At 47.6% G+C, this 25,514-nt stretch overlaps 4 protein-coding genes and 1 pseudogene across 15 annotated transcripts; 4 read left to right on the forward strand and 1 right to left on the reverse strand.

The window, feature by feature from the left end:
• Nucleotides 1-2,326: 2,326 nt before the first annotated feature.
• Nucleotides 2,327-4,086, forward strand: LOC136455075 (cytochrome P450 710A11-like). Its single transcript, XM_066455247.1, has 2 exons — nucleotides 2,327-2,386; nucleotides 2,743-4,086. The coding sequence occupies exons 1-2, from the start codon at nucleotides 2,327-2,329 to the stop codon at nucleotides 4,084-4,086; spliced, it is 1,404 nt and encodes a 467-aa protein (XP_066311344.1).
• Nucleotides 4,087-5,737: 1,651 nt separating this feature from the next.
• On the forward strand, nucleotides 5,738-9,752 carry LOC136450402 (probable galacturonosyltransferase 15). The gene is made up of 6 exons (XM_066450819.1): nucleotides 5,738-6,265; nucleotides 6,384-6,448; nucleotides 7,442-7,609; nucleotides 8,217-8,786; nucleotides 8,885-9,181; nucleotides 9,293-9,752. Exons 1-6 carry the CDS (start codon nucleotides 6,052-6,054, stop codon nucleotides 9,575-9,577), a joined length of 1,599 nt encoding a protein of 532 aa, XP_066306916.1. The 5' UTR covers nucleotides 5,738-6,051; the 3' UTR covers nucleotides 9,578-9,752.
• A 402-nt stretch (nucleotides 9,753-10,154) lies between these two features.
• On the forward strand, nucleotides 10,155-13,517 carry LOC136450403 (uncharacterized). Of its 12 annotated transcripts, none has more exons than XR_010758340.1 (6): nucleotides 10,155-10,742; nucleotides 10,861-11,735; nucleotides 11,833-12,247; nucleotides 12,336-12,398; nucleotides 12,523-12,906; nucleotides 13,017-13,517. XR_010758340.1 is itself a non-coding variant. In XM_066450826.1 (6 exons), the coding sequence occupies exons 1-3, from the start codon at nucleotides 10,529-10,531 to the stop codon at nucleotides 11,369-11,371; spliced, it is 306 nt and encodes a 101-aa protein (XP_066306923.1). In that variant the 5' UTR covers nucleotides 10,155-10,528; the 3' UTR covers nucleotides 11,372-11,378; nucleotides 11,458-11,735; nucleotides 11,833-12,906; nucleotides 13,017-13,517. The 12 variants fall into 12 exon arrangements, 8 of the variants coding, with proteins under 8 accessions (XP_066306923.1, XP_066306924.1, XP_066306918.1 ...); XM_066450826.1 differs by having other exon boundaries at nucleotides 10,861-10,916; nucleotides 11,336-11,378; nucleotides 11,458-11,735; nucleotides 11,833-12,906; XM_066450827.1 differs by having other exon boundaries at nucleotides 10,861-10,916; nucleotides 11,336-11,378; nucleotides 11,602-11,735; nucleotides 11,833-12,906.
• Nucleotides 13,518-15,579: 2,062 nt separating this feature from the next.
• LOC136450405 (probable complex I intermediate-associated protein 30) lies at nucleotides 15,580-20,082 on the forward strand (annotated as a pseudogene).
• Nucleotides 20,083-20,840: 758 nt separating this feature from the next.
• LOC136452890 (protein S40-3-like) lies at nucleotides 20,841-21,503 on the reverse strand. Its single transcript, XM_066453474.1, has one exon. The coding sequence runs from the start codon at nucleotides 21,380-21,382 to the stop codon at nucleotides 20,981-20,983; it is 402 nt and encodes a 133-aa protein (XP_066309571.1). The 5' UTR covers nucleotides 21,383-21,503; the 3' UTR covers nucleotides 20,841-20,980.
• Between the last annotated feature and the right edge of the window lie 4,011 nt (nucleotides 21,504-25,514).

Below are 25,514 nucleotides of genomic sequence, written 5' to 3' on the forward strand. Positions count from 1 at the left end.
AGGGTTTTATAGTGTGGTATGGGATGTTTGGATATTAATAAAAAAACAAATTACAGAATTCGTCTGTAGTCCGCGAGACAAATTTGTTAAGCCTAATTAATGAGTCTGTCTACTACACAACCATGTGTTTTATGTAGTTTTAATAAATGATTTTTTTGCACCATAGGATTAGGATCCAACAGTCTCCACCCTTCTTCTACGTCCAGCCTCCACAGATCACAGATCACAGATCACAGATCACAATTTTTTTTCTATAAAAGGACAAATCATTGATCCGCCGCCGCCACCGCCATGGCCGACGCGGGCGCGGGTGCCGGGACGAGCTCGCCGGTCGCCGTCGCCGGTGGTCACCGTTGAGAAAGAGAGAGGAAGAGAGATAAAAAAAAATTCATGTGTTTTTTTTATGCTAAAACACACGTGTGTTGTATAGCATAATTAATCTACCATTAGCATATATGTTACTGTAACACCACATTGTTAAATCATCACCTATTAGGCTTAAAATATCCGACTCGTAAATTAGTCGCAAACTGTGTAATTAGTTATTTTTTAGTCTATATTTAATACTTCATAGATGTGTTCAAATATTTGATGAAACATGGTAGGTGAAGAAACTAAACAAGTTACCTCACATCAACAAACAGTCTGTTCGGGAGGCCGTAAACGATCGTGGATTATTTACTACTGGCTAGTTTGGTGTAAGAGAAAAATACTATTTCCGACTAAAAATTTACGATCGTTTACGAAGAAACGAACAGACTGATCCATATATCCATCTCGCCATGTGAAAGCTGCTGGGCAACTACCGTATCGCCTGCAACCAATGCGTGAAAGCTGCCGCAGGCAGGCATGTGCCACTTCACGTTTGACATTCCGTAGAACTTTGCTGTCGAATGCCAAAATGGATGCACAATAACGCCATTCCTTGTTGCAGATCATCGCCTGCTTGCGTTCCCATCAGCTTTTACAAAAAGTTTCGCTGTTGACTGGCAGTAGTAACAAACAAGAGACCTGCAGCTACCCTGTCTTCACAGAATTCAGACCTGAGAAGGCAGGAGACCAAATTGCATCACTTCTATTTTGAGGCCTCGTTTAGATTGCGTCAAAGTTCTAAGTTTTTTCACTCTCTCTATCACATTAATTTTTAGATGCATGCATGGAGTATTAAATGTAGGTAAAAAAGTAACTAATTGTACAGTTTGATTGTAAATCACGAGACGAATCTTTTGAGCCTAGTTAGTCCATGATCGGACAAAGTTTGTCAAATACAAACGAAACATGCTACAGTGTCCAGATTGCAAAATTTTACAATCTAAACAAGGCCTGAGAAGAAGTCTATAACCATCGAACTCGGCAAAAATTCAATGGCCAAAAATAGGTTTCTTCCTTTTATTTCGTGAGGCATGCTCCGCAAGAAAGACCAAAGTATCCATATCCACAAAACATGCCACTGTGAAATGGGAGGGCATTCTCACCATGGTTCCCACAGATCGAATTGCACTAATAACACGTCAAAAGGATTTCTTCCTGTGTCTTTCATCTGTGTTTCATGCACCGCCATCTCCCATTTTATGTGCCATGGATGGAAAAACTGAACCAGGTTGTGGAGCAGGTAGATAATGCGAGTGCTCTGAGACAACACACCACTAAGCAGAGCAGAGCAGGCACCAAATTTCAAACTCCTTTCTTTAACCACAGAATGAATTGTTCTCTACTTCTCCTTAGTGCTGAAAGGAACAATTCAACAACATGCCAGCTGATCCGATTAGTTCTCTACTTCTCCTTATATAAAATTTTAAACTCCTTTCTTAAACCACAGAATGAATGTAGGGGATCCCCAAGCAGACATTACCGGAATCTCCGGTAAAAAAAAAAGGACGCTGAATGGGCCAGAATTGCTTTGCTTGCCCGTTTGGTCGCCATGCCAATGAATCTCGCTGTTAGGTAGACCAATTGAATGCAGTCTATTGCGAGCACATACGTACCCTGCCTCCTTGACTTCCTGCTTTACCATCCTAACAGGAAACAGAACCAACCCATGGACAGTACAGTAGTGTGACTAGTGAGCGTAAACGTCGGTTAGATGGAGCTACTCACTCGAGATCACTGTTAGGCAGGATTGGAGTACAAACTCTGCTCAGAAAAGTTTTTACTGACACCGTTCAAGCAATGAACCCAGTTTATTAGACAGACACCATTGCCCTCCCGTCTGTTTGTTTGTCCATACGCGATTGCCCCTCAGCGCCGATGACGTCCCCAGGTCGTCACGACGTCACCGTTATCTTAGTGAGATCAGTCAGGTGCCTCGGTGGGGATCGGTAAAAGCATGCGCCACGCCACTACAGATTGCCGCGACCTGGGTATTGCACGGTATGGGTCCCAAAAGGTATCCAGGCTGAAGTGAACGTTACAGCTCGGAACGTAAGGCCAACTGCACTTGCGAGCTTCCCATCCTTGTAACTCTGTTATCGTCTTAATGAAAATCCTTGGAAAAAACGGTGTTTTTGCCTTTGTTCGGAAGCTCAATTGTGATTTTACCCTTATTTTTTCAACTTTATAATTTTACCCCTGTTATTTTGAAACGAAGAAGCTGTTTACCCCTGGTTTGGATGTCCGTTATTTAGAGGTTGATTAAACAATTAAAAAAAATAAAACACTTAAAATCAGATGCAAAATGACTGAAATGCCCCTTGCTCTTCATTTTTATCCGCTCGTTCTCTTCGTTTCTCTTCCCCGACGCAGACAGGTGAGGCCTCCCCAGCGTGGATCTGGCGAAGCCCCTCCCGACGCAGGCAGGCGAGCCCTTCTCGGCGCGGATCTGGCACGACGGCGTTCTGGGACGCGCAGGCGGCGCACGCGAAGCGGTCCGGCGTGGGCCTCGCCGCCGACTTCCTGGTGGGGCGGTTCGTGGTGTTCATCCGCGACACGGAGCTGTCCCACCGCGTGTTCGCCAACGTCCGCCCCGACGCGTTCCACCTCATCGGCCACCCCTTCGGGAAGAAGCTCTTCGGCGACCACAACCTCATCCACATGTTCGGCGAGGACCACAAGGACCTGCGGCGGCGGATCGCGCCCAACTTCACCCCGCGCGCGCTCTCCACCTACGCCGCGCTCCAGCAACGCGTCATCCTGGCACACCTCCGCCGGTGGCTCGACCGGAGCGAGGGCGAGGGGAGCAGGGCGTTCCCCATCCGCGTGCCCTGCCGGGACATGAACCTGGAGACCTCGCAGACAGTGTTCGCGGGGCCGTACCTGACCGGGGAGGCCCAGTGGTGGTTCGAGGGGGACTACAACCTCTTCAACGTTGGGCTGATGGCGCTGCCCGTGGACCTCCCCGGCTTCGCGTTCCGGCGCGCGAGGCAAGGCGTGGCGCGGCTGGTGCGCACGTTGGACGAGTGTGCGCGACAGAGCAAGGCGCGGATGCGCGCCGGCGGCGAGCCCGAGTGCCTGGTGGACTTCTGGATGCAGGACACGCTGCGCGAGATCGACGAGGCGGCGGCGGCGGGGCACCCTCCTCCCGCGCACACCGACGACGAGGAGATCGGCGGGTTCTTGTTCGATTTCCTGTTCGCAGCGCAGGACGCGTCCACCTCGTCCCTCTGCTGGGCGGTGTCGGCGCTCGACTCCCACCCGGAGGTGCTGGCCCGCGTGCGTGCCGAGGTGTCGGCCGCCTGGTCCCCTGACTCCGGCGAGCCGATGACGGCGAAGACGATCCAGGGGATGCAGTACACGCAGGCGGTGGCGCGGGAGGTGATCCGTCACCGTCCCCCCGCCACGCTGGTGCCGCACATCGCGGGGGAGCCGTTCCAGCTGACGGAGTGGTACACGGTGCCCAAGGTCGCCATCGTGTTCCCGTCCGTGTACGAGTCGTCGTTCCAGGGGTTCCCGGAGGCGGAGGCGTTCGGCCTGGAACGCTTCTTCTCGGAGAGCCGGCGGGATCTGGAGAAGCCGCACGAGATCGAGAGCTGCCCGTGCGCTATCCACGCGCCTCCCTCGGCAGCGTTCGCGTTCTCGGCACGGCGCACAGGCGGGCCGGCCCCGCTCCCCGCGCGCCCCGTCCCCGTACCCCCAGCGGCCACAGCTTGACCCTGCGCCCCAGCGGCTAGGCCCCAGCACCACATCTCCGGTGGCCACGTCATGGCCGGACGGTCGACCCTGCGCCGCGCGCAACCGAGCCTCGGCCAGACGGGCAAAATCGCAATTAGGCATAAAAAAACAAGGGGCAAAATCGCATGGGCATTCATGTCTTTTTGTACAAAGTTTAACAACGTTAGGGGTGGATGACGGAGCAGGGGCAAACTGGTGCTTCGTGAATGGCACAGTAGGGGTAAATTCACAAAGTCAAAAAAAAAAATAGGGGCAAAATCACAATTTCGATACAAAACAAGGGTACAAACGCAAGAGCCCCAAAATCCTTTTATAATTCAATTCAAATTCAGAAACCAATGGCTATCGCACGTCCCAACTGAATTCAGGTTGGAGTGAGAACCAAGAGTAGCAGTAAAATTGAGGCGAGGAGATACGCAGCTTGTTCGTTTCGGCTGGATTGACTTATAAGGTCATGGCTGAAGTACTGCTGGCTAGTTTGGTGTGAGAGGAAAATACTGTTGACTAACTGATAAGCGAAGCAGACTGCCGAACGGGGGCTGATGATGCATCTAATAAACTTCAAAAGCACCGCAGGGACCAACCGTGGCCACCAACGGGCACGCGACAGTCAGATAGGTCCAAGGACAAGGACCGGCAGCCCGCAGCCGGTACCGATAGATCTCGCACGTACTACGGCAGCACTGAAATGCGTTTACTACCACTACAGTCTACGGAATACTTCTACTGGCCGGGCCCGGGGCAGAAACAAGTTGTTGCGGCAGGGTCAGTCGTTCGTCCTGCTCTAGTACGTGCGTCATGTATCGCACCATTTTCAGTTTTTCACCGATTTGTAATACTAGTGTTTACCCTTTGTCAAGCGGTGAACCAGGGAGACAGTCAGGAGCCAGTATCGGCAGCAGCATCCATATGGTTCGTTGTTTCAATGCCCGGTCATGGTGTGAATGGCGAGAAGTCGTAAATCCATGCCATATCTGCTGGTACCAGCCCAAGTGCCTGTCCGGTCTCTGCCTATGCAATCTGCATGTAGTAATAACTAATGACTAATAACTCTGCTCATTCAGTCACTCTCTGTGTGCCGGCATCATTAACTCCGATTGGCCAGTGGCCACCACCTCCACGCTGGCAATGCGTAGCGTTCAAACAAGCGAACCGGAGCAGTCCAGACACCGTCGTCGCAATGTCACATGGCGATTTCGTACGTTCAGCCAGACAGGTAAGCTAATGCGAGAGCTATACCTATCGATCTCATCTCGCGGGAGAGCGAGACGCGGCACTGCACCACCGGATAAGCCATGGGAACGGACGGGACGGCGATGGCCATGCGTCTGTCCCACGAGGCAGCGTCGTCGTCAACTTGGGGTAGGGCCGCCGCCCGCCGCCCGCCGCGCCGGGCATATCACCCTCGGGTTTCTGTCGGTGATCTGCTCAGCTCCCAGCTCTCGCGCAGTCGAGGTCGCTTTCCGTGGGGTCAAATCCGGCAAAACCCATCGCCCATTCGCCCCGGGCCCCTGCTCAGCAGAATTCCAGATTCGCAAACAGCAACAGCGGGCCGGCGGCCTTCCCCTTCGCCTCGCCACTCTCTCTTGTTTCGCCACCTCGATCACCCAGTGCCCACTCCCAACTTGCACTCACTATAACTCGCGGCTGGTCCTTTCCTTCCTTATGACTCCCCACCCCGCGCGCGAACCCGCACCGCCGCCCTGTTTTCCTTCTCCCCTGCCCCGCGCTCCCACCTCCGCACCCGCGCGCCGCGGCAGTTTAGCTTGCTGCGACTGCGAGCCTCCATCCTGGCCTGCGCTGTGCCAGCGCGTCGTTACTTGAACCTTGAGCGGGAGCTCGGGTTCAGTCCATAGCTCTGCTCAGTAAGTTGATGAGCGGCGGCGACGACAGTCAGTCCGCCGAAGGCAGCCTCGCGTAGAGCGAGCCGTCTCAACGCCGGCAATGAGGGTGTACATCACGGCGACGGCGACGGCGACCGCGGGCGCCGACGACGCGACGAAGCCCAAGGCGGCGCAGCCACAGCCCCAGCAGCAGCAAGCGGCGCGGCGCGGGTGCCGCTCGGCTGCCGTCACGGGGCTCCTCGCCGGTCTGCTCCTCTTCCACGCCGCGCTCCTCGCCATCGAGGCCGGCGCCTCCCTCTGCCCTTCTACGACCGGTAACCAAGTGGTCGCCTCTCGCTTCCATTCACACAGTAGCTGCTGTACTTGCACAACGTGCGTGCCGTTTGACGGTCCATGGAACTCTTTGTCACTCTCGCTCTCATCATGCTTCAGGGTGCCTGGACTGGCGGGCGGGGCTGGGGCGCTGGCTCTACGGCGACGGCGGCGACGCGACGGAGGTGAGTCTGAGTCCGACATGGCCGCCTCCTTGTGTTAGGCTGGCGCAGCACCAAATTTGCGTTAGGCGCCGGTTTCTTGACCAATTTTTTACGTCCTGCGCTGCGCCGCGGCGGGAGGGGGGGGGGGGGGGGGGGGGGGGGGGGGGGGGGGGGGCAAAAGCAGAGGATGGGCGACGCCGCACGCACGCGGCTGCGCCTGCGCCTGCGCGCTCACGGTAACCAATCCATTTGCAACCCAAAGTCTAACTGGATTCAGCCGTATATAGTAGACTGTACAATACAATGCAAAAGCAGGCCTCACAAGAAGCTAAACGCGCACTGTTCTTTCCGTTTGGAAAGCTAATTAGGCATGTATAGAAATAGTCAAGAACTAGTCCTAGTACTTCTTAGTCAAGTTATGCACAAAAAACTGCCTAATTTGACGAGGTCCGGGCGCTATTCTTTGCGGATTGGATCAGGACTACTACAAGTAGATAGATTCGTGTGACCTGCACCTGCACTGCCGCATCGCTGCGCGGACCCTACGAGTTGGTGGCTTGGATCGGGCGTCGTGTCATTGTGTGTGTTGCCAACCGCTACGGAAACCCAAGGCAGGCAGCCCTGAGCCCTGTGACTTGCTCGCTACTCGCTAGGATTCCCCTTCTCTCTAGGACGCGCTGTGCGATCCAGCTCGGATGATGGGGCCTTGCGTTTGGAGCTACGTGGAACGTGGATCCTGCAAGCGGTCGTGTTTTTGTGGTCCGTGAGCCATCCATGCAACCATGCATCCCCTTGTGATTTTTCTTTCTGCCAGTCTAGATCGTGCCGAATAACGTTTGTTTCCATGTCCATAAGCTGCTAGTACTAGTACTTAATACTACTTGGCTTATCTATTTTTTTTCTTCATCCAAAGAAATTCCTTTGATGGTATATCTGTACTTCCCGTGTACTGCGTGGTACACGGATGGGATACTCACGTGTACCACTGTACGTCTGTACCTGTGGAATGGCCAGGAATTTATGAAGGAATGGAGGCGTCACAGTGAAGCCACCCTGCTGGACCCTGTGGTGGTGGGAGCGGCGCCGGACTCCCTGGACGCGCTCATGGCGGAGATGGCCACCATGCTGGCGTCCTACGACCGGATTGACATGGAAGCCGTGGCGATCAAGATGATGGCCATGGTACGCGGTATATTCTCCGTTATGGCCTTTACTAATCTTCACTCAGCTTTGATAACCTGGCATCATGCTTGCATGTTACTACAACCTTTAGCTCAAGTAAGTGCTTTCAGCTTTCCATGGCGAAAGGCCGCATTATGCATGGTCTCTGCCTTTTTGCGCATTCTCTAGTCTAGACTTGACTGAAACGTATGGTGTACCGGTGTTGGCGGTGTACATTGTTTACCTTGATCATGATTATCGAATTGTCAAACATACAAACCGGCAATTGTTCAGACATGCCAGCCTGTGACCGTATGGTCTTCTTGCACGCTGGGGTTTGTCGTAGTCGTAGGATCAGTGCCTGATTACCTTCTTTAACAAATTAGCAGGACACGACTGCTTTCTTTATACCACTCTCTGCCAAATTATAAATCATTTTGGTTTTGTTAGATACATAGTAAAACTAGAAAAGCCAAAACGACCCGTAAGTTAGAACGGAGATAGTAAGAATTACCAAGGAAACCCTTTTCTCGTGTAGTTTCCTAGAATTCTTGCATTACAAAGATTATGTGTCTATTTAAAAACTTTATTATTGGTTTAACTCTTGGAAACAAATACTTTTCCCCAGCTGCTGAAGATGGATCGGAAGGTAAAGTCATCAAGGATCCGGGCTGTGTTCAACCGGCACCTGGCGTCGCTGGGCATCCCCAAGAGCATGCACTGCCTCGCCCTTCGGCTCGCCGAGGAGTTCGCGGTGAACTCCGCGGCGCGCTCCCCGGTGCCGCCGCCGGAGCACGCCCCGCGCCTGACCGACGCGTCGTGCCTCCACGTCGCGCTCGTGACCGACAACGTGCTCGCGGCCGCCGTCGCGGTGGCCTCCGCCGCGCGGAGCGCCGCCGACCCTGCCAGGCTGGTGTTCCACGTGGTCACGGACAAGAAGAGCTACGTGCCCATGCACTCGTGGTTCGCGCTGCACCCGGTGTCGCCCGCGGTCGTCGAGGTCAGGGGCCTCCACCAGTTTGACTGGCGCGACGCCGGCGTCGTCGCCTCCGTCATGAGGACGGTCGAGGAGGTCCAGAGGAGCTCGCTGGAGTATCACCAGTGTGATGGATCGGCGGAGAGGGAGCACAGACAGCTCGAAGCATCCAGACCGAGCACGTTCTCGCTCCTCAACTATCTCAAGATCCATCTCCCGGAGGTAAAATGGACGGATGCATGCATGGTCACCCTTTGATGAATGAAGATGTGCATGTCCCTCTGTGCTAACATTGGCCTCTGGCTTGTTTGCTCGAGCAGTTCTTCCCTGAGCTTGGTAGGGTGATGCTTCTGGACGACGACGTCGTGGTACGCAAGGACTTGGCCGGGCTGTGGGAGCAGGACCTTGACGGGAACATCATCGGCGCCGTCGGCGCTCACGAAGGCAGCGGCGTCTGCGTCGACAAGACCTTTGGCGACCACCTGAATTTCTCGGACCCCGACGTGTCCGGCCTACATAGCTCGCAATGCGCGTGGTCGTGGGGCGTCAACATCGTCGACCTCGACGCGTGGCGACGAACAAACGTTACCGAGACATACCAGTTCTGGCTACAAAAGGCAAGCTCCTTGTCCTGAACTCTGACCATTTATCGTGCCAGGAGCAAGCAGTTCGTGGCAGATGATGGCCTCGCTGCCAGCGGCTCTGACACCTCGTTGCGTCATGTGCAGAACCGGGAGTCGGGCTTCAGGCTGTGGCAGATGGCCTCGCTGCCGCCGGCCCTGATCGCGTTCGACGGGCGCGTTCAGGCGATCGAGCCGCTGTGGAACCTGCCGGGCCTCGGTTGGAGCGTGCCGCACCCCGACCTTGTGCGGTTCTCCGCCGTCCTGCACTTCAGTGGGCCACGGAAGCCATGGCTGGAGGTCGCGTTCCCGGAGCTGCGGCAGCTGTGGCTCGCCCACTTGAACGCATCAGACAGTTTCTTACAAGGATGTGGTGTGGTTGAATGGCAGTAAACGGGAGAACAGCAGAGCATCGAGTTGGAGGACAAGTACAGTAATTTGGTTCAGGTCTTCAGGATCACGGATTTACCGCGGGGCAGAGCTGGGGGTCTAGGGGAGGGAAGTAGGTGCTGCCTGCAGTCTCTCCTGGCCTTCAGGCTCTACACACAATCGACATATTCATATTCTATCGGCTATAAAGAGCAAAAAAAAATTGGAAAATACCTGTTACCTAAAAACTCTATACCGTTAAGATCTCCTCCGTTAGCAGCCTATTCATTTGCTCATATACGATCGTGGATTATAAATTAGAACAATATTTTTCTCTCACACTAAATCAGCTAGCAGTAAATAATCCACGATCGTTTACGACGAAACGAACGGGTCATGTGTGTTTTGATTTTACATCTAACGCTCGCTGGATATAGATCTGACAAGCGGACCCAAGAACGACAACGACGATGTGACAAAACACTTTTTTTTTCCGTTGTCGATCTCCCCTCCGCTCCTAACTTTCTTCACCGAAGAGTCTGGTTAGTTGTTACCCACCCGCATACCCGTCCGAGATTATCGCGCGCAAAGAAACCGCCAAAGCGCCCGGCCCCGCTCCCGCCGCATCCGCACCCCTTCTTCCCCGCGTCCGCTCCCCGACTCAGTTGCACGCTCGCCTCCCTCCGCTCGCTCTACTCCCTTTGCGGCGCCACTGTTCCTCAACCGAAGCGGGTGCGGACGCGCGGGGTCTGCACCATGGCGGCGTTCGGTGGGAGCGGCTGCGGCGGCAGTTTAGCTTGCTGAGACTGCGAGCCTCCATCCTGGCCTGCGCTGTGCCAGCGCGTCGTTACTTGAGCCTTGAGCGGGAGCTCGGGTTCAGTCCATAGCTCTGTTCAGTAAGTTGATGAGCGGCGGCGACGACAGCCAGTCCGCCGAAGGCAGCCTCGCGTAGAGCGAGCCGTCTCAACGCCGGCAATGAGGGTGTACATCACGGCGACGGCGACGGCGACCGCGGGCGCCGACGACGCGACGAAGCCCAAGGCGGCGCAGCCACAGCCCCAGCAGCAGCAAGCGGCGCGGCGCGGGTGCCGCTCGGCTGCCGTCACGGGGCTCCTCGCCGGTCTGCTCCTCTTCCGCGCCGCGCTCCTCGCCATCGAGGCCGGCGCCTCCCTCTGCCCTTCCACGACCGGTAACCAAGTGGTCGCCTCTCGCTTCCATTCACACAGTAACTGCTGTACTTGCACAACGTGCGTGCCGTTTGACGGTCCATGGAACCCTTTGCCACTCTCGCTCTCATCATGCTTCAGGGTGCCTGGACTGGCGGGCGGGGCTGGGGCGCTGGCTCTACGGCGACGCGACGGAGGTGAGTCTGAGTCCGACATTGCCGCCTCCTTGCGTTAGGCTCGCGCAGCACCAAATTTGCGTTAGGTTAGGCTGGCGCAGCACCAAATTTGCGTTAGGCGCCGGTTTCTTGACCAGGCAAAAGCGAAGGATGGGCGACGCCGCACTCACGCGGCTGCGCCTGCGCGCTCACGCGGTTTTCATCCGGTTCGGCTCGTTGGCGGGGAGCGCCTAGCCATTCACGGGAATGGGAATGTGTTCGATCTTAATCCCCTCTTTCACTCTTGCTCTTGATTGCCGAATCGATCTATGCTGCAACTCTGATTTGAATTGATCTTTGTTGTTCGTGGCCGCGTCCGACGGATGAACGATTGGGTGGTGGCCACCTCTCATCCCTGCGCCGTCGGCCCTTGGGGCACTTCTGGCTCCCGCTGCGGCCAGCCCTTTGGGAGCATCCCTCTACTCGCCGGATCCTAATGCGCAGGTGAGTCCTAGGCCGCCTGTGCTTCCAGCGATGATCCGCCCCCAATTATTTTCCCACGATTTGTTTTTGGTCATTGCAGTCTACGTTGTGATGCTGATTCGATTGGTTCAACGAACCGTGATTTCCCACTCTTTCCAAATCTATTGTTTCACAAAAAACATAGAGGCCAAAAGCATACTATGGCATCCTTCGTTTTCCTATTTGCTTTGTATTGTTGGTATAGGATCAGGCTCCCAAGTTGGATATTACTGCCAGAAGAACAAACTCTTTGATTGCAAAAATCCGACAGTTTCTAAAGCGGAGGTGACAGGCATTCCAGTTAATGCTCTTATTCAATGTGATTCTCCACGTACTATGGTATTGCTAAAAATAGGTCAAGCATCAAAACAAATTTTCTTTGAGTTACTGATCCTATTTACCGTAAGAAATTAATGTATGTGTCATTTGACTGCAGCACACCACAGTACATCTCTAACAGCTTCTGAGCCATGTAAAAGTTGGGCATTTGAAATTCAGGTTCATTTTTCTTTCTCCTCCAAGTTTCCTTCTACCGATAAATTTAAGGCTTCTGCTTGCACTCATTTTAGTCTAATTTCAAGGATGATGACTTTACCACAAATATTGGATATGCCCCTCGGCTCTCAGCGACGTTGTTAAACTACATGTAGTCATCTAAAGGCAATGCTAATTTATATGTGTTTCTTATAGTTTCAGTAGCATTAATTCAAACTTTTTCTATGTGACATATGAACTGCATGGTGTGATCATATATGTTTCATCCTTTCACTCTCGTTATAGTACTAGGGCAACTTCATTGTCCACTAGCAAGAAGATAGAGGAAAAGCAAGAGCAATGGAAGGGAAGTTGAGGTGTGCTCTGAACTTTTTGTTGCTATAAATGAGATTTGTCTTGGAATTTACATTCTTTTAATGTTCAGTAGTAGACTGAATCTTGCAGTATCACATTTCTTCAGTCAGTTTCTTGTGGTGCTCGAGCACTAGGGACTTTAATACCATGCAGGTTTGAGTCTTTAATGCACATAGCCACATATTTGATTTCTTCCTTTCCTTGTTAATGAATTCAAATGTAGTTATGCTCCTTCGAATATTAGAACCATTGATCTTTGTAATATATGCATATGCAGGTAATGAGGAAGAGTGAAGAAGGGCTAAAAATGATAATATCAACTCCACTTTTTTTTTCGAGTTTTTTTTTTATAGAAGATATATATGGCTGAAATAAATGCTTAATGATCATGGTTGGTTCATATGTCATTTTCTATTGCAATCAATATATACAGAACTCATGTGCGTATGTATTAAAAAAAGTTCTTAATTTCCTTATCATACTACTGGAATATATCTATTACAAGCTACCATCTCAGATAATATTAATTAATTAATTTCTTATTCATTTGTATATAAATTCTCTAAACATAACTATAAGCACATGCGTGCCACCATGGAAGAATGAAGCTGAGTTTCTTGAGGCATATCCTTTCGAGCAAAAGCAGAATATATATCTGGAGGTGAGCCTTTTGGCTTTATATTTTATTTAATTCAGTATCTCTTAGCCAAACATGTTCTTCTAAGAAAGGATAGCAATGCGTTAATCCAAATCTTTGATCTCATGTATCAGGAACAGTTCCTTTTATGGATTTCCAGTGCACTGAACTTATCATGCCGTCATGGGCAGTCCATCATGATACTGCCAGGCGAGAATATTTACTCAGATTACTGTTGGTTTCAGCTTATGTTTTTGTCTTCTGGTCAAAAGCTAGAAAGTGGAACAAACAACGATTTTGAAATTGGATTTCATGAAGCAAACACTACATTTGTATTAGAGGTCATGAAAAGCAAGTCTGATGACACTTTTGCTGGCTTCTATGGGATCTGTTCTGAGGGGTATCTATTTTATTTATTCTTGTTTTTTCTCGAACACGCAGGAGAGCTATGTGTCATTATATTAAGAAGAAAAAATATGAAGCTCTCCTGCATGTTCAAGAAAAAAGAACAAATAAAATAGATCCCCGTTTTATTTTATTCAAAAGCCAATGCACAAAAACAGCTCACATAAGCCAGCTCTGTAAATCAAAAGCCTAAACAAATAGACCCTAAGTGTAATTTCTCATGCTAAGCAACGGTCACCATCTGTCTATCTTCCTGGTGGAGTTTATAGCATAATGATGTTAGTTTATTATGTGCTGAATCTACCAGTTGGAGATAGTACATGCCAAACTGCATATTTGCTTGCGTTACATTTGTAACTAGAGTTGGTTTGCAACCACGATAAATGTGCTATTTTTCATGGTTTATTAGGCCGATGCAAGTAGAGGCCACTTTCTTCTGCAGAGGAAGGACATGGAAAGACAGGTAGCAGGATAAACGATACATCTTGTTTCCTGAAATTGAGCAGCCAACTCCTACAGCAAAAACACATTTTTATTACTATCTGAATTCTTGTTATCTATTATATGAATCTCTCGAGTGTGCATTATTATTTCTTGAAATTTTCACTAGTTCCTCCGTTATAGATGAAATTTTTCATGGACACGTGCGTGCCGCACGTGCCTGTCCACTAGTTCTAGTAAAAGTCTGTGTGACACTAGAACTGCTCGTGATTTTTCTTAGATAAGGGAATATAACATTCCCACCTCAAACGTTCACAAATAAATGAGTATAGGTATTTAGAATAGAATCATGGTATTTAGGCCACACTCCACCATACAATAATACAAACTTAAGACACAAAAATAAATGAATAAGACTCAATCCCTTGTCCTAATCCGACTTCACCAACCAAACTTGGTGCAGAATTCCAACATCATGGCTCCCGTAAATGATTGCCTTCTCGAGTAAAGACATAATGCAATATATCTTGCACAAATTTGAAGCTCGTCCGAGAGGTTGGGGATGCATAAACACACCGTTTGACGTTGTATGTAGATGAACCTCGGAGGCGCCACCCCAAGGGTGAAAACGACGAGAATCGCTATGTTGCCCGTCTCCAAAATTTGAGACAAGGTTTTCACCCGCAGATTAGTGGAAAGGATGTGAGTGTTCGACTGAGCTGGATTATTTACTGTTCATGCTAGAAAATACTGTTTATGCTGGAATGTTGTGAGAAAAAAACACTGTTCTAGCTGGAAAAATAAGCCGAACACTGTTATGGAGTGTCATGACAACATCTTCAGGAAGGGAAACAATGCTCGAAGGCGCCGCCTGATTGGTCTCACGTTTTCGGAGCGGTGTCTTGTGCCTCATCGCCCAGCGATGGTTCCATGAGGTCGGACGTAGGGGTTGGGCCGGGGTGACAAGGAAAAACTAGGTTGGGCAAGGATAAGGCCTGTTTGGTTCCAAATAAGTCATCTACTTATAAGTTAAAAAGTGAAATAAGTGACTGATTTTGTCAAACACCACCAACTTATAAGTCACCCCTGCTTATAAGAAATAAGCTGGTTCACCCCTGCTTAAAACTTATAAGCCACCCTTTTCCACGTGGGGCCCACACCTTTCACTTAATAGGCATGAGCTTATAAGTCATCTACAACCAAACAGACATGACTTATAAGTCACTGGTTTTCAATCACCTGACTTATGGAAACCCTAAAATCCACGCAGGGCTTAAACGAACAAGTCTTCCTTTGTGCTACGATATCCTTTATAGCATGATTGCTTGTCTGCATATACCAGAATCAAACTTTGGAGAGTGGATATGCAACCTCATCGCGTTTGGTTACCTACAAGGAAGTTTGGACCTGGCTCTTCAGATGCAAAAAGCACCCCACAGCCTAGCTCGTTAGATACAAATTTCATTTGTGGTTGTGGCTTGCACAGTGCAACACATTTTTTCTTAATGATATTATTAACATGTGATTACTATATATTAAGTGATATTAATGTATTTTATAGTAGATTAAGATATTATAAGTAAAGTAGAGACTATTAGAGTGTACACAAGTAAATATTATAAGGTTACTTGTTTATCTATTTTTATTTTATATTGTAAGATTTTATGCAGATAACCAAATTTTGTCAATACCTTACAAATGGCATGCCAAATTCATGATAAACATTTTTGCCTAAGTTTTGGTAACATTTTCTTACCAAATGTTGGGCATAGCAAGTTTTGGTACCAATCATAGCCAACCAAACAAAACATCTTGCACGGCACCACAGAGCCTATCCAGCACGGGCCTGGTTCCATATGCCATACAGGCTCATAACTTGCAGGCCGGGTTCATCCATGGGGGTTGGGCCAGCCCCGACTCCGGGCGTTTCCGGTCCAACGGAACAAGGCCTCACTCAATCCGACGCCTCCTCCTCTCTCTCGATTACGGACTCCGAAGTTCGTCATCGACGCAGTCGAAGGAGCTCGTCGGTAGCTAGCTGGTCGAGAGCTTGTCCGGCGGCGGCGACCTTGGAGGCAGAGGCGGAGGGGCCAGCGGGCGAGGCGGAGGGGCCAGCGGGCAAAGAGGGGATCTCGTTGGGGGGGGGAGAGATAGGCCTTAAGCAACGGAGGCGATACTAGTATATTTGCTGGTTAGTCGCCTACTCAAATTCTTCCTGGAATCTACCAAAGCCCTGTCTCTCCTCTACGGTTTCTGAAAGTGGGGTTCCATCCGCGCGTCGATTGATTTATTCTTTTTTGCTGGTAAGGAAGCCTTGGTTTGCTTTGACCGTGTTGTTCTAAGAATTAGATTCCGGCGTCACGAGAAATTATTCTCTCTTCAACATGCCCAATTTGTTGCCACTCATGTCTCATTTACCGCGTGTCATGTATACAGAGTTGGCCTCCATTAGCTCCATGTCGAGGCTGCGAGCTCTGTGGCAGGCTTCCTTTAACGCCACAAAGAGAGGTAGCTTCTTCCCACAAGTCAGAACCTTTTTGCTGTGCTTGCTATCAAAGTTTGGCTCATTTCCTTGATGAAACACTTGTAATGGTGCCCATAGATGCGCCGTGCATAATCTTGGTGCTGTTGAGCCGTTCAATGATAACCATATAAGGTGTAGTCAAGGTCTTGAATTTCTCCCTGTCTCCCGAGCATTGAGGATTTGACTTTCTTGTGTAGGAATGGAAGGCAAAGAGTACAGCGCTGCCAGGGTGCAGAATAAGAATTTTCCTAGTCACAGTTTGTAGTATGTTGAGTATTATACATGATATGAAATTTGCAAGCATGTCAGATTGTCAGCTAGATATTAATCATGTTGAAGTATCATTATGAATAGAATATAATGCCAGTTTCATTCCATATGCACCAGTAGTAACCTTGAGACGTCTTAGTAGCTGGCTAGCTGCTACTCATGCATTGCAGATCTGAAATAGATGTGTAGCGTGTGGAATTCATGGTGTCCCTGTAGTAATAGCATGTTTTGCTAATATGTAAACAAGGAACTTATGGAAACTTTGCTTTTAAGTGTGCAGAATAAACTCTTCTGGAAAATACATAACCTCCTTAACTATCTTGGTCTTTATTAATTATTTGTTAAAAAAAGGGCAGAGAGCTCCCGCTCTGTGCGGGGTCTGGGGAAGGGTGTTAGTAGCAAGCCTTACCCTCGCCTGTGCAATGCGAGGAGACCGCAACTCGAACCCGGGACCTTCCGGTCACAGGCGGTAAGACTCTACCGCTTGCACCAGGCCCGCCCTTCATTATTAATTATTTGTTCTATATGCTTAATTGTCAGCTCTTGTATGGAGTTCAGATGATCTAATTCCGCCAAGTGAAAGATGTATCTTCAATTTCAACTCAAAAGATGAGCTGAAAAGGTGTCATTTGTACTCAGATTCAGAGTATGGAGGTACTGCCTCACTTTCGAATTATATACTTTTATAAAAATTACTAATTGCTGCAGTTTCTCTAAATACTGATCTGAACATCTGATACTATAGTATAATTTGTCCTTGTGCTTTGTGACTGATTGGCTGGGAGATACTTAGGGATGATTGCCTTGTGTTGAAAATGCTCCTTTGGTTTTGTTCTCAGAATATGTTAATAAGATGCTCTTTTGAGTTTCTGATGGTTCACAGTGGAAAAATGTATTGCAGTTCAACCTTGTCCTGGTAGTCCCCAGTATATTACTTCTAGAATCATCCTACCCCTCAGTCTTCCTAATGCAAAATCCTTTTAAAGGAAACATATTACAAACTAGTATAATACATGGAGATATAGAAGAACATGCTCCATTGATTCATTGATTCTCACTTTGCGACCTGCATTTTCTCCTTTTTTTTGCCATCAACATGAATTATATGTAGGGTTTATATATAACACTATTATAGCTTTGCTTTCCAGATAGTGTTCCAAATGGGAGTTGACCACCCCTTGTGTTTATGACCACAGGATACTTGATACTGCGTAAACTGGTGCACTACTTTATTATCTGCTGCTAGTTTCAAAACAAATGGATCAGATAGCTGACGAAACGACGGTATATATTACACGGGTGAACCTTTTCTGCAGGAACAGGAAAAGCATTAACACTTTAGTTTGTTGTGCACTCGTACAATTGTGCCTTAGAATAATATGAGTGGACTTGTGAATTCGATAGAGTATATATTTCCCTACAACAGTTAATACCCCAACTTGTTTGGGACTTAAAGGCTTTGTTTGTTGTTGTTGTATATAGTTAATACCTTACATGTGTAGTACATTCTTATATTTTTGAAGGACATTCTTCAGCTTTGCTGCAAATACCTAGCTTCTTGTTTACATCTATGAGAGAATATAATTGGACAAAGTTGTTATCCAGGTTTGTCTTCTGCATCCTTGGAAATAACTGATGGCGCTTCAGTTGGAGATACTCCATTAACTGGTAATAATCGTTCTACGTTCTTAACTTTTCCAGCTTGTGCCAATCATTTGAAGTCTATTTTGAATTGAGTACTTTCTGGTACAAGAGAAAACAAATGATGTATTTATGGCTTCTTTCGTTTAGCATAATAAACCTCATTAACCTTGAAATGTTTTAGTGGTTTTCTCGGAAAATTTCTGAGGCGAGTCCAAATTATCAGTGGATACCAGCTGCTGTATTTTCTTTAGTAATTGAATTGAAACATGCAGTTTTTTTTACTTATGATTTTCTTAGACTGGTTTGTAAGGTAACTTTTTTTTTTTACATTTGTATTCTTGAAGGTGTGTTTTCTGGTAATCTTTCTTTGGATATGTCCGAAGAGTCAACATGGAGGATCAGGCGCTATGGATTCTGCGGGATGCGATCAAAGAAGGTACATTTTTCTGTTTTAGGGCGACACTGGGGTACTAACCTGGTTACTTCCGTAAATGCTTATCCCATTTCAGCAATGTTGTGCTATCCTTATTAGATGCACAAATGTTGTCACCAATGATGGTAAAATATTTCTGCGGCAACTCTTGAAAAGTGGTTGTCAAATACACCGTCCATTCCAAATTGTAAGTCGTTTTGGCTTTTCAAGGTACATGACTTTTGCTACGCACCTAGATATAAATTATGTCTAGATACATAGCAAAAAGCCAGAACGATATACAATTTGGAATGGAGGGAGTACTAACCAAATATAACAAAATAGAAGTTCTTTGAAATGCCACTGCAAATACTAAGTGTACCGTATCTAGGCTTGAGAGGGTTGAACATCATAGGGCTTTAGATCAAACTGTTTTGTTCTCTGGAGGTCAGTGAAGTCATATCAAGTGTCTTAGGATCGCTTGTTGGTTTCAGCCAGCCCAAACCAGCCAGCCAACAGTGTTTTCCTCTCACAACAAACCAGCACCAGCTAGCCCAAACCAGCTCAGAAACCAACCAGCGAACAGGCCGAGTAAATGATGCTTACTTAAGACTACCTTCTAAAGAAATATAGGTGCTTAAGCAGATGCTAGCTGAATGTCAGCAGAATTAATCTGTGGAGTGCTGATTAAAAAATTCTTTTCTGCTGTTTCAGTTTGATGGTTTCACTGACTTTGATGCATATGATACAATAGCAATGAAGATCAAAGGGGATGGAAGATGCTACATATCTACCGTATGTTTTCCCACACAAGAGTTACTTTTGAATACTTGATGTCAGTATCGTTCTGCAGAATCTGAAATTTTAAGTACAGATATACACGGAGAATTGGGTGAATTCACCTGGACAACAAGAAGACAACTCATGACAGGCTTTTGTGTACATACCCCAGGACAGATGGCAAGTCTTGAAGGTAAATTATCATTTGCTATCATTCAAAATTCAAAAAATGCGATTTTTTTATGATGAAGGACACGTTCCCTTTCCATACAGATCCCCCTTGATCGCAGGAAATGTGATTGAGGCAAAGTTGGAAATGAACCCCGCTCGAATCGTGGGGATGTCTCTCTGTAAACGCAGAAGGCGGTGTTCCTGGTGCCAAGACTGGGCCTGGTGATGTTAGGCTTGAGGTTGATTGGATCAAGGCGTTGAGAACACTGTGACCTCCACAAGTCGTAGTCTTATATTTCACTGCTTGAGTTTCACATCGGCTTTTTCCTTCTTTTCTGTTTCATCCTGCTCCGGCGCCGCTGAAATTTTATCAGCCACCGAAACCACAGGAGTAACCGTAGCACAGATTGCCAACTCCTGTATGCACTCTTAGGTGTATGAAATATTTGTTTTTGTACTAGTAGCGGCTTCTGCAGTTCGGCACCAATGAAATAATGGATTTTGTTTTACTTTTGAGGTTTATGAATAAATGATCGAAAAGATGGAGCATTTAGTTAAGGTGTTCCCTTTGGACAGATGTTACTTTCCTCGCTAGTATCTGATCGGCCGATCTAATGATGTGCATTCCACCCTGACGATAATGCCAGAGTAGGGCTCAATTTAATTATTTGACTGTTCAGAGTACTACTGTTTGATCATTTGAATTACTCGTAGACACGTTCACTTATGATTTCAGGGAAACAACTTAGAAATGCATGCTAGAAGCCCTCACTGTAGCAGGAATGCAGGATCCACAATTGTCAGCCTGCTTAGATTGCACGTTTTGCAGGATCCACAATTGTGCAATCATTAAGGGCTTGTTTGGTTGCACTCCAATCTACATCATTCCATGTTGGTTAGGATAGGAGGCTTCCAATGAAATGCGAAATGGTGTAGATGGAAGTGCAGCCAAACAAGTCTTTGGTGAGAAATGTGTAGACGAAATAAGGTGAATTAGAGCGCAGCTGAACAAGTCTGGTTTGAAACCCGTCACCCGTGACAGTAAGCAATGGAAACTTCTACACACGCCTCATGGAGAGGAGTTGAAATTACATTTAGAACCAGGATGCTAATTTGCACGTTTTCCTCGAGCTTAACCCATCAGACATTCAGACTGGATTTGTTTGATCGAAGAACACATGTTTTCCACCAAAAAGTACTTTAATCCCGTGACAGTAGGAGATGGAAAGTTTAATTTCCCCCAAATGGATGGAGGAAAAGGAAACAAACAAGTGGCGAATTCAGAGCTCTGTCTCTCTCTCTTTACAAATGTGATCATGGACCACCAGGAAAACAAACGAACAAAATAGGCAATGCCGCCGCCTTACAAACTACTAGTACAAAGAAGCGGTGAATGGTGACGACCAGTCTTGCTTGAATGCGCAAAAACAAAGGAGGGCGTGTCAGCCTTGTCATCCTTCGATGAAGCCGGTCATCCGCAGCACGGAGTTGCGCAGGTGGCTGAGCTCGCGCGCGCGGCCGGGCCCCGACCACAGCGCGAACGCCGCCGCCCCCTCCGACCGCCTCCGCAGCGAGATCAGGACGTGAGGCGGCACCACCGTGCCGCTGCCGCTCCAGCCACCGTCCTCGTCCTCGTGGTCTCGGCGTCGGGCCGCCGAGCTCGCCGCGGGCCTGGGAATGTCCACCGGCCGCGAGCTCGGATGGATCGGCCTCTCACTCTCAGGGACGCCTCGCGGAGCCGGCGCCCTGGACCGCGACGACGAGCTGCAGCTGGGCGTCGCGTCGCCGTCGCCGTGGGGCGCCTCCGGCCACAGCACCTCCGACTCGTACAGCTCCTCGGCGGCGCTCGCCATTGCGTCGTCTGATGAGCTCTCGCTGCGCGGTTCCGGGTCGCTCTGGAAGTTGTTGGAATGGATGCTTCGGGCTCTGGGATAAAAGCTGAATTCGCTTGGTTTGTGGTGGGCAATGCAAAAAGGTTTCTCGCGCGCCGAACCGGAGCGGGGAGGGGCGCGTATATATAGGCGCAGCCACGCAGCGGGTTCATTCCCGGCCGCGCGAAGCTTCCCACGTACGGCAGCCGCGTTGTGAGCGCTGTGGGAGACAGAGACTACTCCTAAAAAAATTGACGGGAAAAATCGCAGTAAATTCTGCCAGGTTTGAATCAGATACATTCAGATCAGACTCACGGGCCCGGGGTCAATGAACGCTTTGATGATCGAAACGGTGTCACAAAAGAAGAGGTGACGCGTCAGACCAACGGACCTGCGTGTGTGTGTGTGTCTCTCTCTAAAGAGAGAGAGAAAACCAGTCACTTTTGGTGTGGGGAGTATTTTTCTCGGTGGACAAGATAGTGGTAGCGTTTGTTTGGCGGTCTAGATTAACATCACAGTTATTTTGGACGAAGATGGCTCCAAGGTCTGAAGGTCCTCAACAGCTCTGCATAAATCCATGATGAAAATTCCACAGGATATATATATATATGAAAAAGTCTACTTAACCTCACACCTATCATACTTGGTCTCCTTCACCCCTAACTATGAAACCGTCTGTTTTACCCCCTGAACTATCTAAAACCGTCTGCTTTACCCCCCGTGCGGTTTTCAGCGCCGTTCTGCTACAGTAACAGCGGGTTGCTACAGTAACGTTCGCTGTGCTACAGTACCCGTAGTTTTGAATTTTTTTACTTTATTTTCGGTGAATTTTTGAAAAATCATAGTAAATCATAGAAAAATTATAAAATAAAAAAATCTAATTTTATTGGACTCCACATGAGTAGATCTACATAGTGAATATATAATACGGTATACTTTAGTACAAAATTTTTACTGTAGCCTTAGATTAATTGGAAAATCTAATTTTGTTTGTAATTAATTGGAATAATTCATAGCTGCAGCTTTTATGGTCCAATTGTGGTGAAATTTTTATGGTACGCTAATTATTGTATGCTTGAACTATAGTAAAAATTTCGTATTCATTGGACTATGTATAACTTAGTTATAGATAAATTCTAATTAATTACAGACAAAATTGGATTTTCCAATTAATCTAAAGCTATAAAAAAAATTGTACTAAAGCATACCGTATTATATATTTACTGTGTAGATCTACTCATGTGGAGTCCAATAAAATTAGATTTTTCATTTTATGATTTTTCTATGATTTACTGTGATTTTTCAAAAATTCACCAAAAATAAATAAAAAAAGGAAATTCAAAACCATAGGCACTGTAGCAAACCACAGCTGAAAAACCACCTAGGGGGTAAAACAGACGGTTTTGATTCTGTTTGCTTCACTGAAATTTGGTTTAGACCGATTTATTGCTTGAGAAAAAATACTGTTCATTCACTGTGCTAAAGTGGTGCAGCAAAACAGGGCCAGCTATCTCAGATCCTCTAATCCCAAGTTCCTAACACGTTGGCATACTTCTAGGTAGTTCTATCGCAATCCGCGGTGTCGATGCGTGGCTCTGTCGCGCCCCAGGCGCGCACACAGCCGTTGGTCGTCGTCTTCTTTTTTTTTTCCAATTTTTTTAGGGGCACAGCCGTTGGTCTTCAGCTGGGAAGCATACGGAATCTGTCGCAGCGTGCTGGTCTCAGCTTACCTTTAAATTTTTTTTCCGTGCCTTGCGATATACGGAATGCTGTAGACTAGTATACTATCCGCAATTATATACGTACTATAATGTGCTGTGCGATCCCAATTAATTTTGGGAAATTCGTTAAAAAAAAGATAGACGCCTAAGCAATTACGGGATGATAATGGTCCACGTACGCACCGGCCCGGTTAGACGCGTGTTTGAACCAGCAAAATGCTGAAAAACGAAACCTGCATCTGCATGCAGCTAGCGTATATACGAACGGACAGAATATATCGTTTACTTTTTTTTTTGAAAAAAAGAAGATGTTGTAGAGTCGTTTACTCGTTTTCAAGCGACACTTGGCGATCGGCGCCATGATCTGCCCAGGCCACGTATGGAAGCGCGACGCGTTCTTCGTCGCCGTTGGCGTTTCCAGGATCCGGAAAAAAACGACGGGGCCCATCTCGCATTGTCGCAATGATTGGAAGGAGAAGGAGCGTACGTGAGGGCGTGAGGCTGCTGGGAGAGGGAGCACGTACGTGAGGCTGCTGGGAGAGGGAGCAGGTGGCGATGGGATGGATGGGCTCACGCCTCACGCCCACATAACTTTCTTTACCGATGAAGAGTTCTTTAAAAAATAAGGGCATCCACTACCTCTAAGCCAATTTCTATAATAATACTAACTCTTAGTACATATTAGTTTTTAATATAAATAGCCCCATACAACACTCTTGCGCGTTGCAAGAGCTTAGCTCTTCGTAAAATCTAACTTTTCTCTCTCTTGTATTAAAACATGAGAAAAATGCTCAGGGCTAGCTTAAAAGCCAATTGTTGAAGCTACCCTAATAAAACATTCTAATATAATTCATCCATAGTACACTTGTTTACTTTTTGTGAGATTCTAGAAATCTAGCAAGAGATGGAGAGCGGGAAGTCATTGGTCATTGGCGGCCAGTAGAGCACGGTAGGATCATCGGCCTTGTTCCCGTGATGACGTGAAATCCGGCGTCCGCTCCTGGGATGGGGCACAAATGGGCCCAATGCTTAAAACAGCAATGCATTGCAAAATCGTCTCTTATATTCTACGGACTCGGTGATAAATAGTAATTTAACTAAAATAAACATTCTAATATAATTCATCCGTAGTTCACTTGTTTACATTTGTGCTCCAGGGATGGGGCACAAATGGGCCACTTGGTTCTGCCAGTGGCCGCCGTCCGCACGTGAGACGCGACCGATGAAACAAAAAAGCGAGCGACACGTGAGCAACTAGATGGAATCCATAATCCACAAACGCCGGGCAAGACACTTGGATTGGACATGGGTAGGCCGGTCCAGATAATATCCATGACAAAATTGATTCAAATTAATTACCTAGATGCTTTAACATTCGTGCAAAAAAAAATTTAAACTTCGTGCAATTTTTTTTGAAAGGACCACTTGAACAAAACTCTATTTTCTAGGTTAAACTTAACAAACGATACATGTATCACGTGATTAGAACACTAATAGACATTGAAGAGGGCACACATGCGCGGCCTTTTTCTTGGGAAATCAGAGAAAGGAGTGTACTTTGCAAGTTGCAACAATTGATAGTGGACCCTCGATGAACTTAGTGGGAGATTGGGTGCTGAAACGTCACAATAACCTTCGGTGCTCTGCCTTGTGGGAAGCGGTGCGCTTGAACTCCGGTCAACAAATTGATGGACCGTGGATTTTGGAGGATACAACAAGGTGCTGCCAGAAGAGAATTGTGAACGGCACTCTGGTAACGATAGTGTTATGATGATGGAGGTGACAATGAAGACAGATTCAGTTGCACTCGCTTCCTGTGACAAAGAGGTCGTTTTCTTGACGGTATCATTTATAGGAATACCTCAAAGGTTCAATACTGTACGTGCAGCTGTATTACTGCCCATTAAATCAATTAGTATTTCTCTGTGTATGTTTTGTGATTGCAAGAAAATGATCGTGTCTGACCATTCCTGATCTTAGTTTCTTAAACATCGTTGGATATGCAGAAACTAATGGTCATGTGTGAACCATTGAAAGTGTTAGTTTTTCACGCCACTTTGCAGCAGTCGAACTTTTCAGACATGAAACAGTGTTTTTCTCTCACAGCATTTCAACATAAATTAAATTTCAGCATAAGCGAACAGTGTGCTAGAAAAAACAAAGAAATACAAAGAAATTTCAGCATAGAACATGACCGTGTCAGTTTCTTCGGTTGCCCAGTGCCCAGAACTAATAAAGAAATACAAATGGCTGAAAACCACGTAGCTAGAAAAAACAAAGGACGTATCCACATCTCGATTGTACGAAGGCCATGCGGCTGCTACTCTGATGTGTCCTATCTGTCGACGTGCAACGTAAGCCCGTTGGCTGTTGCGTTTTCTAGCTAGCAGACG

Source organism: Miscanthus floridulus, chromosome 5 (assembly GCF_019320115.1).
Source record: "Miscanthus floridulus cultivar M001 chromosome 5, ASM1932011v1, whole genome shotgun sequence".
NCBI classification, from domain to species: Eukaryota; Viridiplantae; Streptophyta; class Magnoliopsida; order Poales; family Poaceae; genus Miscanthus; species Miscanthus floridulus.